Here is a 14,871-nt window from a genome sequence, read left to right as displayed (position 1 = left end):
TGTTGAGGTCTTTCCGCACATCACTACCTCACACACATCACTATCCCACACACTAAATGCATACACACAACACGAGCCCCACATACCACATTACCCCACACTACCTCACACACCACACTGCTCCCACACACCATACTACTCCACACACCAACTACCCCACACACCACACTATCCCCACAACACACTACCCCACACACCGCGCTACCTTCCACACAGCTACTCCATACACCACACTATCCCACACAAACCACACTACCCCACACAGCACAATTCCCCACACATCACACCACCCCCCAACAGTACACTAATGCCACACACCACACAACCCCACACACCACACTAAATGTGTGTATGTATGTAACCTTCTCTAATTTGATCAATTATCTCCCAATATTTACCTACATTACAATAGGCATGCAAATGTATGAAAAATAGAGGGCTAGGGGTGTGAGGTAAGGGAAGTGAGGAGTAGGTTTACATAGGTCGGCACATCATCATGTGCCGAAGGGCCTGTACTGTGCTGTAATGTTCGATGTATAAAAGGATAGATAAATAAATAACAAAGAAATTATGAGAGGAATAGATTGGGTGAACACCCAGAGTCTTTTGCCCAGAGTAGGGGGATCGAAAACCTGCGGATGTAGGTTTAAAGTGAGGGAGAGATATTTACCAGGAATCTGAGGGGTTACATTTTTATGCAGAGGGTGGTGTTTGTATGATCGGGCTGTCAGAGAAGGGGGTTGAGGCAAGTGCTATTGTAACATTCAATAAACATTTGAACATTTACCTGAGTAGGATGGGTTTAGAGAGATATGAGCCAAGTGGGACGAGTGTGGCTGGGACATTTTGGTCGATGTGGGTGTTGGGCTGAAGGGCCTGTCTGGATGACTCTAAATACTGTTCAGACTTGTATGGAAAGGGTGATCCAAGCAATGCAGAAACCAAGGAGTGAGTTTGCTTTTTGATGTGACCCTCATGACCTCTGTGCGTTGGAAGGCTTCTTGAGGCACATCGAGAGTTCCTTTTAGCGATCAATGTCAACAGGGAAAACTAACCTACTCACTCACCTCGAGGTGTTGGGGATGAAACTGGGCCAGAGAGCTCAGCCCTCAAAGGTGATGCATGGAGAGCGAGCGGGCTCTTGTTTTATGTTGGCTCTTATAAGACCACACTCACAGTCTCCCTGCAGTCCACCATCTCCTCAGCCTCATACCCAAATATGGCCAGAAAGTCATCAGCGATTAGCCAACCATGCATTTACTGATGAGTAATGGGATGAGTTAATGGGATACGTGGGGAGAATGGAAAAGTAGGTCGAATGTAGGATATCTTTCCTTTAACAAATGTGGTTTATTCAATAAAACACATTAATACATTACAGAGCTTTGCTTACACACTATTTTCGCATTCAAATTACAACTCGGTCATCACTATCCAAAACATACTCGAGCCCCTGAGGTGCCTACCTTTTCCAGAAATCCCTTAGCATACCCATGCAAGCTGCATACTCCTTCTCCAGGGAACTACATCCACAGATGCAGCCCTGGAAGATGGGCAGGCAGTCAGCCTGAGCTGAACGCTTTTGATGCCTTGATCTGTGGATAGCCAACTTGGTCAGGCCCAAGAATGAACCAACCAGGAGATCCTCCAAGCGAACCACTCCCTTCCTCACTGGGTGACTGACGATCAGGAGTATGGGACTGAATTGCAGCCAGAACGTGAGGTGCAGCCCCTTCAGATAATCAAATAGAGGCCGACAAATGTAGGATCAGTGTGAATGGATGGTGGGTGGTCAGCATGGTCGCGACAGGTGGAAGGGTTTGTTCCTGTCTTGTATCGCTCTATGGCTCCATTGATTTCTCATATTCATTCAACGAGTTACACAGAACAGAACAGGCCCTTCAGCCATGCTCACCAAGTTGGCATTCTGGGCTAATTCCATCTGCTTGCATTTGTCCATATTCTTCCAAATCCTCCCTATCTTTTGAACCTTATGGATACACCTGCTTCTATTCATAGAATTTTCCCATTTAACTAGTAGCAGAATGGATTTGAGGTGAACTTCTTCACAACCCTTGACCTACAGGAAGATTGAAGGGGGTTGGGGTTTGTTCCCAGAAAAATGTTTGCTGAGATTGCCTCAGGATCGTGAAGATCATGCAGGGTTTTATTGGGGTAGATGTAGGGAAGATGTTTCATGCCTACAGGACCCTGTTTAAGAGCATGAGTGAAATGTTTCAGTACAAACGTGGGATTGTCTGGCATTACTGCACAGGATTGATGGGATAATGTGACTGCCGTTATGGAGAAACTCGATAAGGACCAAAGGAGAAAGGAAAAAGAAAATAGTGGGAGGAAGATGCTGCATAAATATGATGCCAGTTACCATTTTGCGGTTCCCAAGGGATAACATCACGGCTGGTCCCTGTACTGGAACAAAAGAAGGGGGTGGGGTTGGGATTGTACAGACTCCACTGCACCTCCCCAAACCCAAGGCCTCTCCCTCCAAGGATGAGGGATGGTGGGACCTCTGCCACTTCAGGTTCTCCTCCAACTTGCACGCCATCCGGACTGGGAGGTGCACCACTGGGTTGGTCTAAAAGCAATGTTCTACAGTGAGCACCATTCAAGCTCAAGGTTCCTTTCTGGTCACGTCCATGACATGCACAGAAATTGTTTATTTTCCCCATACAAGTGTACAGGGAAGTGCCACTTGCCCAGCGCCCCCACCAATGAGAAGCAAAAGAGCAACTTTGGAGACATCGAGTGTCTATAGACTCACCTCCTGCAGCCGCAAGGCCTCCTGTCCATTCCAGTGCTGACCCCCCGAGCTCTTGGTTCCCAATCTCCAATACAATCAGATGCCACCAAGTTAGCATTCCTGTTAGAGAGCCCGCTCTGTCCCATGTGAGGGGGAAATCGGAGGTGTCTGCATGACCATGGGGGGGGGGGAGCATTTGCTGTAGTGTGGCAAGGGGGGATTGCAGAGCAGTGGTGGGTTTGCCAGTGATGCCGAGGTAGGGCCAAGATCTGCCTGACAGGTGTGGGGGCAGGTTTTCCGTGGTGCCGCGGTACAGCCAGGGGGACTGTGGTGTTGGGGGGGTGGGGTGAGGGGACATTTACCACTTGTTGGGGGGGGGGGGGAAATCTGCTGGCAGGGAGCTGACCCTGATGGTAACAGGCTGATCTTTGCAGAGCCAAAGGCTGATGTGGCCCCAGCACAGAGGCATGACGGAGGTGGAGAGGTAGTGGAGAATGCAGACCACACCGCGACCGATGACCAGACGGAGGGAGAGGCTGTGGATGGCAGAGAGCTGGAAGGAGACGACACCTTGGAGGAGGGTGAGGGAGTGGAGGATGACTTTGATGAGGAAGGCATGGATGAACCGGTGAGTGAAGCTCCTTGATCAAACTGAGGTGCTCCCTGCCTCGATGAAGTTACCCTTCCCATTTAGTGGCTCATTCTGTGTGAAAAACTAGCGTTCATTGCCCGTTTCTCGCTACCCGTGGAAGGGGTGGGGGGATGAACCGCTGCAGTCCCCCCAGTGAAAATGGGTACAGAGGTCCTTGACCCAGATGTGTCAAAGGTTCCGCGGCGTTCCTCAGTTCAGAAGGTGTGGATCCTGGAAGGGACCTTGCTCATCATCCTGGGTCCCTTGTCCATGGAGTGGAGGGGACTCGGTGGTTCGCAGGGGCACTTGCTGGGGGGAGCTGAGGCACATGATGCACACAGCGGTGAAGGGGCTGAATGTGTCAGGTCCCCTCCCCCCTCTCTGGAAACACAGGAGGGGGTGGTGTTGGGATTGTACAGACTCTACTATACCCTCCCCTTTCCCCAAAACCTGAAACCTCTCCCTCCAAAGGTGAGGGTCTCCTCTAACTCGCATGCCATCCAGACTGAGATGTCCACCACCATTCCTTCACTGCGTCAGTCTAAAAAGAGATACTGCTTGCTTCTCCCTCTCTCTGCTTCATTTGACCCACAAGCACATGCTCATCATCCTCTTCTTCATCTCGAGGCTGAAGCTCCCATCTTCTCTCGCCTTTCTCCATCCCCAAAGAATGCACTGCTCTCCCGCACTGTTGGCTGGCCACATGCGGCTGCAGCGGAGCCCTGATTCCCCGAGTACGCCACTGCAGCACACACGCAATCAGTTCCATTCTATGGAAGTCACCGTGGGCATTGGTGGCATTTTGTCCATTTTCATTTAAAATTTCAGCGATGCAGCACAGTGGAAATGACCCATGAGCCCACGCTGCCCAATTACACACCATTAACCTACCATCCCCCACCCCCATACAATGTAGTAGAAAATTGGAGCACTTGGAGAAATCTACACGGACATAGGAAGAACATACAAACTCCTTACAGACAGTGCCGGATTTGAACCTGGTTTTTTGGCATTGTAGCAATGCTGTGGTCACCATATTGTCATATAACATGGAAAACATAGAACATTATAGCACTGTACAGGCCATTCAGCCCATCATGTTGTGTCGACTGATATAAACCAACCCCACAAGAATCTAACCCTTCCTTAGCACACATTCATAACCCTCTATTTTTCTTGAACGTCCCTATTGTACCAGCCTCCACCACCACCCTGAGCAACGCATTTCAGGCACCTGCCACTCTCTAGCCCCTTTTTCCATAGGCATCCCAGTTAATTCGTCATGCAGTGTCCCTGGATAGGAGGCCTTTGGTGCCGTTTCCACTGGGACGCACCTCATCCCCGGGGATCAGAGTGTCCTACGGGTGACTTTCTGCTGTCCCTTTATCAGCACGAGCAGGGATAGAGATGGAAAATCCCTGGCGTGAAATGACGTGATTTGATGCCAGCATTCGGACAGTGTTCCTTTTTCACTGGACCCCATTCCAGTAAACTCCCAGTTAATTCCTGGGACAGAGTGCCAGTGGAAAAGGGACTTCTGAGTAAACATTTGGAACAGTTCCTGTGTCGGAAATTAATTCAACTTGCGTTTTCACGTCTCATCACAAGCTTTCTTTTCCCAGGGTCCCTGACCATTTTGAAATCCAGTATCAGACCAGTGAGGCAGCATACCTCATTCACACTCAAAGGAGATGCTTTTGTCTTTAATAAAAACACATGGTGCTGGAGAAATGCAACAGATCACGCAGCTTCCATAGAACATAAACTGCAATCAATGTTTTGGGCCTTACCTCTCTATCAGGTGGACTCCTAAATAAAATGGTAGGGTTTACTCAGGCACATTCCTGTTTTTCCACATTCCCAACAAAGGGTTCAGGCCCGACAAGTCAACTGCCTTTCATTTCTTTTGGATGCTGCGTGACCTGCTATGTTTCTCCGGCACGCTTGTGCACTGCATCTGTGTACTAGACGGCAGCATCGGCAGATTGTCTTGCTTAACAAATGTACCGCTGGAGACAGCAGCACCTGTGGAGTGAGAAGTCGCCCTCGTTGTTTAGATTGAGGAACTGTTCGGTCAATTGGAGTTGCTGAACCTTCCCCTCCCCTGTCTGACCTGCCGAGTGTTTCCCATTTTGTTTCGGATTTCCTGCATTGCAATGATTTTAATTCTCATTTCATGCCTCCATCTCCAGTCTTTTCCTCCTTTTGTCAGTCACTCAACTTCCACAGCCGTCACATTGATTGCCCGTTTATCACAGATGGATCTTACCCATTGATCAAACTTAAGGTCAGGCCTTATCTCGAAGGCAGAGGCTTCCGTGTAAAAGATGGATCAGTCTCTGTTGAATTAGCTGTTGCACCTTGTGCATTACTGCTGAGAATACACTGTTCCTAAAGGCTTGGGGGATTCCAAATGTGCAATATAAAGTCCTTCTTCAATTTTTGGAGTCTGTGGTACACTGCAGTGCGAACAAAGAAACTCAAACTACGAAGGCTTTAATCTGCTTAAACCTTGCCCACAAGGTTCTGTATCCTTTCTGGCTCCATCTGCTCTGCTGCCTACACAAGAACTGGGTGGGTTCTAAAGGAGGTGGCCTTGGAGATTGTAGAGACATTGGAATTGATTTTCCAGAAATCAATAGAGGCTCAGGTTGGTTCCCAAGGATTGGAAGGTCGCAAATGTAATTCCGCTGTTTAAGAAAGGAGGGAGACAGAAAAAGGAAATTATAGGCCTATTAGTCCGACTTTATAGTTGTAAAGATATTGGAGTCGATCCTCAAGGACGAGGTTATGGAATACTACAACGTGCATGGCATGATCGGTCTCATGAAGATCCCACCTGACCAACCTATTGGAATATTTTGAGGAAATCTCAAGTAGGATGGACAAGGGAGAGGCTGTGGATGTTGTGTATTTGGATTTTCAAAAAGCCTTCGATAAGGTGTCACAGAAGAGGCTGCTTAATAAGATGAGAGCCCATGGAATTACACGGGTGGAGCATTGCTGATAGGCAGGAAGCAAAGGATGGGAATAAAGGGAACCTGTTCTGATTGCATGTTACTAGTGGTGTTCTGCAGAGGTCGATGTTGGGGCCGCTTCTTTTTACAATGTACATTGATGATTGAGATTGTGGATTAAATGAGTTCGTGGCAAAGTTTGCAGATGACGCCAAGATGGGTGGTAGAGTACGAAGTGTAGAAAAAATTGAAAACTTGCAGAAAGATTTTGGACAGCGAAGAAATGGCAGATGCGATATAATGTTGAGAAATGTACGTTTGTGCACTTTGGTCGAGGAAATAAATGGTCAGATTATTTTTTAGATGGGGAGAAAATTCAAACCTCAGAAGCACAAATGGACTGTGGGTCCTCATTACAGGATAACCTGAAAGTTGAGCGCCAGGTTTGATTGGCGGAAAAGAAGGCGAATGCTATGTTGGCATTTGTTTCAAAGGTGATTTTGTACAAGAAAAAAGAGGTATTGATGAGACTCTATGGGGCACTGGTGAAACCTCATTTGGAGTAACTGTGTGCAGTTTTGGGCCCCATATCTTAGAAAGGATATAGCAAGGTTGGAGAGGGGACAGAGGAGGTTTACCAGAATGATTCCAGGAATGAGAAGGATAATGTATGAGGAACGCTTAGTGGCTCTTGTACCCTATTCATCAGGATATAGGAGAATGAGAGGGGATCTCATAGAAACATGTCAAATAATGAATGGATTGGACAGAGTAGATGTAAATAAGATGTTTCCCCTGTTGGGTGATTCCAGGACAAGAGAGCACAGTCTTAGAATTAAAAAGTACCAATTTACAACAAAGATGAGGAGAAAGTTTTTAGCCAGAGGATAGTGGATTTGTGGAATTTGTTGCTACATGCAGCTGTGGAGGCCGGATCATTGGGGGAATTTAAAGGGGAAATTGATACGTATCTAATTAGTCAGGGTGTCATGGGATATGGGGACAAGGCCGGAACTTGGAACTGAATGCGAGAGCAGTTCAGCTCAGGGAGCAGGCTCAGTGGGTAAATGGCCTGCTTCTATTCTTTTTTCTTGTGATCTTTACGTGGGGCCCCAATGATTGGCAGGGTGTAGGTGGACCCAGTCTCCCAGGTACCCCCCGCCGGTACAGTGGGTCACCCTCTGCAGTAGGGCACAGGCAGTCACAGACAGTCCGGCTGGTTGTATCACCACACAGTCACCTTCCATTGAGTCCTTCCCTTCACACCAGAAGGATTATTATCAATTTAGGGTTATTGATAACCAATTACCCTAAATGTTGGAATGCAGATATGGATGTTGGAATCTGGAGCAAGGAACAATCTGTGGTAGGAACTCAGCAGGTCGAGCAGCACCAGTGGGAGATGGTCGATATCTCGGCTTGGTAATGGGTCCTAAACTGAAACGTCAACCCTTCCTCTTCTCCCGTTGATGCTGCTCCACCCATTGATGGGTTGTCATTTAACTTGGGTTCCTTCCGCTATTTTCCAAGCCCAGTCAGGGCTGAACCTCGCTAATTCACGAGAACCAACTTGGGGAAATCACCTCCACACACTGCGCTGTGAGCCGTTGGCATCTATTGAAACCTTTGAGACATCAGATGTCCTCGTCCCTTCGTTCCTTTATGGGTGTACTGACACTCAAAGTATAATAAGGCACAAAGTTCATCAACCTTTGCCTGCTGTAAAAGCACACGAAGAGGTGCTACTAGCCCGGCGCCCCCTAAGATATACATGCAAAAGGAGGTCCCTTCAAAGACATCGATTGTCTGTGGATTCGCCTCATTCACTCTCACAACCCATGCAGCTGTATGGTTTCCTGTCCGTTCAATTGGTGAACCCGGGCTTCCAGATCCAAACCGTCAGGAAACTTTAAACCCCAAGGCCCTTTTGGAGCTCTTCTTGCCCTCGGTACCCTCTCAGACCCTGGTCCTAATACCTGGTTCCCATGAGCTGGTCTCCAGTAGCCCTCAGACTGCTGTAAGTCCTTCAGTCTCCCATCTCTAGTGCCCTGTGTGGTCCTACGACCACTGAGGGGGTCACGTTGTGGCTCTGTAAATCTCTGGTGAGACCCCACTTGGAGTATTGTGTTCATTTCTGGTCACCTCATTGTAGGAAGGATGTGGAAGCTATGGAGAGGGTGCAGAGGAGATTTACCAAGACTCTGGAGTGAAGAAGGATAGGGGTGATTTAATAAAGATCTACAAGATTCTGAGAGGGCTCGGCAGCCAGAGCCTTCTTCCCAGGGTGGAAGTAGCAAACACCAGAGGACATCTGTACACAGTGAAGGGAGTAAAGTTTAGGGGTAAGTCTTTTACACAGAGTTGTGGGTGACTGGAATGTCTTGCCAGGAAGGGTGGTAGAGGCTGAAACATTAAGGGCACCTAAGAGACTCTTAGACAGGCACATAAATGATGAAAAACAAGGTTACGAGGTAGAAAGGGTTTAGTTTTTTTTTGTCGGTTGGAATATATGGGTCGGCACAACATTGAGGGCCGAAGGGGCTTTACTGTGCTGCAGTGTTCTATGTTCTGTGCTTCCCTCGCCGGTCCGGTGCTGTGGTCTCCCTTCTATGGGGTCTTCTCCCAGGCCTCTCCTTTCATTCGTGAGGCTGAGTCCCTCTCTGAAGCCTCAGTGTGCTTTCTTGAGCACCCAGTTAAACATATCATTCAAGAGAGCGCTGTGTGAGGGGTGTGTGGGATCCTCCTGCAGTTGGGTTAATTTAAATCCGACAGCGCAGTTGTAAACTACTGACGTTCTGAGCCCTGTAACTCAGTATGAGCACTGGATATCAGTCATGTTTAAAAGGTATTTAATAAAGGGACGATCTCTGCCTTTGATGGCTCTCCAGAGAATTAAGTGTTAGGTCACAAGCTCTCTTCATGTAGACTGTTGAAATTTGCAGCCCAAGGCTATTAAATAAAGCTTTCATCATTCAGGCAATTTGAAGAGGAAATTGTTTCTCCTGGATGATGAGGAGTATGGGACATAAAGTATTGCATGAGCTAAAATTAAATGGCTCTTTTCCCCTGTGTGACACTCATTCTAATTTCTTCTGCCGACGTTTCACGGGTATATTTATCAAGCGCTCTCTGGAGTTCTACTGCTTTCTCTGTCCCTTGCCTGCAGACACTGGCACAAGGTAACTCTCCAGAGCTTCCCCTCTGTAGAGATTGAGTCTAAGAGCAGTCAGCAGGGTCGGGGCAGTGACTGCCGAGGCAAGGTGTAGCTGAGGGAAAGGCAAACTGAAGAAGCACCCGACTTGGGGGGGGGGGGGGGGGAGGGGGAGGAGACATTGAGCCAATGGAAGAGAGTTGTCCATTGGCACCTTGGTGCCATCTTCGGCAAGGAGGTCCGCTTGAGCAAAGCATCCAGAGGGTTGCCATCACCAAAGTTCTCAGGAACAGAAGGCATGGGAGGAGAGTCAGAGGGGCTTGGAACCTACTGATTGCACAGGTGGGGGTGGGGGAAATGAGGGCTGTGGTTGGCACAGCAGGTAGTGCTGCTGCCTCCCAGCACCAGCAACATGGGTTCAATCCTGAGCTCCAGAGCTGTTTACGTGGAGTCTGCACGTTCTCCCTGTGACCGTGTGGGTTTCCTCTATTATGAGCTCCCGTTTTAGTAAAATTGGATTATTGCTATAAGGGATAGTATATACAGGAAGAACTGAATGGTCACAGTTAACATATAACATTTCACACAAGCACAACACAAGTCTCAGCCCAGCGATAATTCAACACATTGGAAGAACTGAGGGAAGGTTTGTCAGTCTGTTCCAGAATTCAATACGTTTGCAAAGGCCTTGTGATTTTTGTAGAGGGAGAACCATTCAGACCACTGGAGAGAAAGCAGTTCTTTGAAACAGCTCTTGTGGCCAGCCATTTTGTGGCATTCAGGGCAAAGCAGGCTCTGTGAATGACTGGGCCTTTTTGGTGGATTGACCTATGCCAGGAAGGTCTCTTTGGGAAGCAAAGTGCTTCATTTTGATTCTGAGTGGAGGTCACTTGGAGAAACCACTTCATTTTAAGTGTGACGAGCAGAGAAAGTACTTGGAGAGACTGGTGCCAGGGACTTGGAAGCTTCGTGGAGGCTGTCCCGTTCAAGTCTTGTCTATAAAAGGACCAGGAGTGTTGGACCACAGCTCGTGTGGATGGACATTTCTTTAAAGGCAATGCAAGGATAAGTCGTGAGTCTGTAGCAGCCACGACTCCAGTCGTCCCATCAGTTCACACACACACACACAGAGCTGGGGATAGATTTAGTATTAAGGATAGTTTAAAAGTTAAGATTATAGTTTAAGAACTAGAAATAAAATTAATGTTTTAAAATTAAACACTGGTTCATTGTCTATTGCTGCTCGTTACACACAGTTCATAACACCTCCCACATCCTAACAACATGGAGCTTGGGAGGTTGAATTACCACTGTGTCGGTTGGCTGAATGACTGGTGTGCTGGTAGGTTAATTGATTGGCGTAAGTTGGTGGGTAAATTGTGTAAGTCATTCAGTTTAATTGGTCGGTATAAGTGGCTAGGTTAATTGACTGGAGTAAGTTTTTACCCAGTCCATGGGTGGTGAGGTTTAAAGGGCACGTGAGAGAGATCAGGTTCCTAGGAAGGTTCTGGGAGCTGAAAACAACTAGATGCCAGAATGGCCTCCTGCTCTGTCATAAGGAAGCAATAGGATGATATTCCACTCTTGAGTCATGTTTCCTTGCACTATGAGGTGGGATTTGAGGCAGAGCCCCAGGTGTGCACCGTGAGTCTTCACAGTATCTTCCTGTGCATTAACTGTGCTCTTTCTCCCCCAATCCTCCCCTCATCTTTTCTTTCTTCCAGATCAATAACCATACTCTGGATACACCCGACACACAATAGAAACAGACCTCACAAGCAGCGGGGGTCAGGTTCGTGTCCTTTTCCTGTTGCCACTAAGCTGGCCTACGTGCTATCTGAGATGATTATTTCAGTGTCTGGACTGTGCTCCTCAAACCAGCGATCAATGTGGCAGTCAGTGTCACTGCATAGAGACAAAGGTGGAGTCCTGGCAGTAGCCATGACCACTCTGGCTCACTGATCTCGTTGCTGACACTGACAAGGGAGTACCAGTTGGATTATAATGTTCTCAGAACCGCTCGAATGCCCAATCAAAAATTAATGGGTTTTCTGCACTTACACTAGTTGTAGTTGGCCTGGAATCACAGAAGGGGATGGGGAGTCCAGGGTCATGGATGTACTCAATCCGTCACTCAGTCAGTCTGGTGTATTACATTCCTCCAGGCTTCAACCACTACACTCAGCCCAGCAGTAACTTCTGTGTAAAGTGTAACTTAGTTTTAAATGTAGAGATACAGCACAGTTACAGACACTTCAGGCCCATGAGCCCACACCACCAAAATATACCCAATTAACCGAGAATCCATGTACTTTTTCTGAAGGGTGGCAGGAATCCGGAGCTCCCAGATGAAGCCCATGAGGCGAACAAACAAAACTCTTGCCCAGGGCGCTGGATTTGAACCCAGATCATGGGTTTGTAATCACGTTGCATGAACCACTATGCTGTAACGTGGGAGATAGTTTAATTTGGAGTTACAGCAGGGTAACGGGTCCTTCTGGTCCACGTACTCATGCCGCCCAAATACACCCATGCAACAAATTAACCAACCGACCCAGTACAGCTTTGGAATGCGGGAGAAAATTGGAACAATTGGAGGAATCCCACGCAGGTCACGAGGAGAACGTTCAAACTCCTTACAGACATCGTCAGATTCAAACCCAGGTCACTGGCGCGGAAATCGCGTTGCTCTAACCATGCCATCCCATGCACATATAACAATACACTGTCCATACGATTGGGCAAGGTGAAGCAGCAAAAAGAAACCACACTGGGCGGTATCGAAACTCAATGATGATTATGTCACGACTGCATTTTTGTTTTGGTCACTTCCTGCCTTGAAGAAACTCAGCGGGTCGAGTAGCATCAGTGGGAGGGAAAGAGTGGATGACATTTTAGGCCGGGACCTTTCATTAAGACCAACCTAAAACCCAACCACCAAAGCTGCTTAGCCTGCCAAGTTCCTCCAGCTTAAAAGCAAAGCGCAAGGGGTCAAAAATATATATTTTTAAAATTCAGCCATACAGAACGGTGAGAGGCCCTTTCAGCCCAAAAGTCCATGCTGCCTAATTAACCTACACCTACGATACTTTTTGAATGTTGGGAGGAAGCTGAAACCCCCCCCCCCAGGGAAAACCCATGCAGACATCGGAGATTGCACAAACTCCTTACAGACAGCGTGGGATTCGAACCCTCGACCCGATGGCTTTCGCTGTAAAGTCATCGTGCCAACTGCATCATCCCATTGTGAGGCCTTTCCTCCTGGAAAAGAATTCTGATCCCAACATGGTCTTTATCCTGTACCCTGCTGGGCTCACTCGAAATAAATCATCGCAGTGAGAAAGAGCACCAATGATCATCAAAATCTGCAATATAATTTTCAGTGCCTCAGACATGACAATGGATGAGTTGGGTTAAACAAATCTATGCAGTGTATTTTTACAACTCCCTGACTCAGCTGTCGATTCAGTCCTGTGCTTTCAATTGGAATTGATTCGTAGCCTTATCCATACGCCTCAGCACGCTCTAGGCAAGGGAGGACCCCCAAGTGGAATCCATAAACCTCAGCTTGCTCCAGGCAAGGGAAGACCCCAAGTGGCATCCATACGCCTCAGCACGCTTTAGGGAAGGGAAGACCACAAGTGACATCCATACACCTCAGCACGTTCTAGGCAAGGGAGGATCCCAAGTGCCATCCATATGCCTCAGCATGCTCTAGGCAATGGAAGACCCCAAGTGGCATCCATACAGCTCTGTCCACTCTAGGCAAGGGAGGACACCCAAGTGGCACACATAGCCTGCTCTAGGAAAGGGAGGACCCCCAAGTGGCACACATACGCATCAGCATGCTTTAGGCAAGGGAGGACCCCCAAGTGGCATCCATACACCTCTGTCCACTCCAGGCAAGGGAGGACCCCCAAATGGCATCCATATGCCTCAGCACGCTCTAGGCAAGGGAAGACCACAAGTGACATCCATACACCTCAGCACGCTCTAGGCAAGGGACAACACCAAGTGGCATCCATACACCTCAGTCCGCTCCAGGCAAGGGAGGACCCCAAAGTGGCATCCATATACCTCAGCACGCTTTAGGCAAGGGAAGACCACAAGTGACATCCATACACCTCAGTCCACTCTAGGCAAGGGAGGACCCCCAAGTGGCACCCATACACTTCAGCATGCACTAGGCAAGGGAGGACCCCCAAGTGGCATACATACACCTCAGTCTGCTCCAGGAAAGGGAGGACCCCCAAGTGGAATCCATAAACCTCAGCTTGCTCCAGGCAAGGGAGGACCCCCAAGTGGCATCCATACACCTCTGTCCACTCCAGGCAAGGGAGGACCCCCAAATGGCATCCATATGCCTCAGCACGCTCTAGGCAAGGGAAGACCACAAGTGACATCCATACACCTCAGCACGCTCTAGGCAAGGGACAACACCAAGTGGCATCCATACACCTCAGTCCGCTCCAGGCAAGGGAGGACCCCAAAGTGGCATCCATATACCTCAGCACGCTTTAGGCAAGGGAAGACCACAAGTGACATCCATACACCTCAGTCCACTCTAGGCAAGGGAGGACCCCCAAGTGGCACCCATACACTTCAGCATGCACTAGGCAAGGGAGGACCCCCAAGTGGCATCCATACACCTCAGTCTGCTCTAGGCAAGGGAGGACCCCCAAGTGGAATCCATAAACCTCAGCTTGCTCCAGGCAAGGGAGGACCCCCAAGTGGCATCCATACGTCTCAGCACGCTTTAGGCAAGGGAAGACCACAAGTGGCATCCATACACCTCAGTCCGCTCCAGGCAAGGGAAGACCCCAAGTGGCATCCATACACCTCAGTCTGCTCCAGGCAAGGGAGGACCCCCAAGTGGTATCCATATGCCTCAGCACACTCTAGGCAAGGGAAGACCACAAGTGACATCCATACACCTTAGCACGCTCCAGGCAAGGGAGGACCCCAAGTGCCATACATACGCCTCAGCATGCTCGAGGCAATGGAAGACCCCAAGTGGCATCCATACATCTCAGTCCTCTCTAGGCAAGGGAGGATACCCAAGTGGCACACATAGACTGCTCTAGCCAAGGGAGGACCCCCAAGTGGCACACATACGCTTCAGCACGCTTTAGGCAAGGGAGGACCCCCAAGTGGCATCCATATGTCTCAGCACGCTTTAGGCAAGGGATGACCACAAGTGGCATCAATACGTCTCAGCACGCTTTAGGCAAGGGAAGACCACAAGTGGCATCCATACACCTCAGTCCGCTCCAGGCAAGGGAGGACCCCCAAGTGGCATCCATAAACCTCAGCTTGCTCCTGGCAAGGGAAGACCCCAAGTGGCATCCATACACCTCAGTCTGCTCCAGGC

At 48.8% G+C, this 14,871-nt stretch overlaps 1 protein-coding gene across 3 annotated transcripts in view; it reads left to right on the top strand.

Moving 5' to 3' along the window:
- The window catches only part of LOC138744601 (RNA-binding Raly-like protein), an 838,833-nt gene that overhangs the window by 785,935 nt on the left and 38,027 nt on the right, over positions 1-14,871 (top strand). For 2 of the 3 annotated variants that reach the window (XR_011345644.1, XR_011345643.1), the window contains exon 6: positions 3,196-3,389. Coding sequence is in view for 1 of the 3 variants with exons in the window: in XM_069901004.1 (XP_069757105.1) it covers positions 3,196-3,389; positions 11,225-11,263 (233 nt within the window). In the remaining 2 variants the exon portion in view is untranslated. Of the gene's footprint in view, positions 1-3,195; positions 3,390-11,224; positions 11,293-14,871 lie in introns of all 3 variants that reach the window. The other variant, XM_069901004.1, reaches the window with a different exon arrangement.

Source organism: Narcine bancroftii, chromosome 10, assembly GCF_036971445.1.
Source record: "Narcine bancroftii isolate sNarBan1 chromosome 10, sNarBan1.hap1, whole genome shotgun sequence".
Taxonomy (NCBI): Eukaryota; Metazoa; Chordata; class Chondrichthyes; order Torpediniformes; family Narcinidae; genus Narcine; species Narcine bancroftii.
The sequence above is the reverse complement of the archived record's forward strand: the minus strand, read 5'-3'. Positions and strand labels throughout refer to the sequence as shown.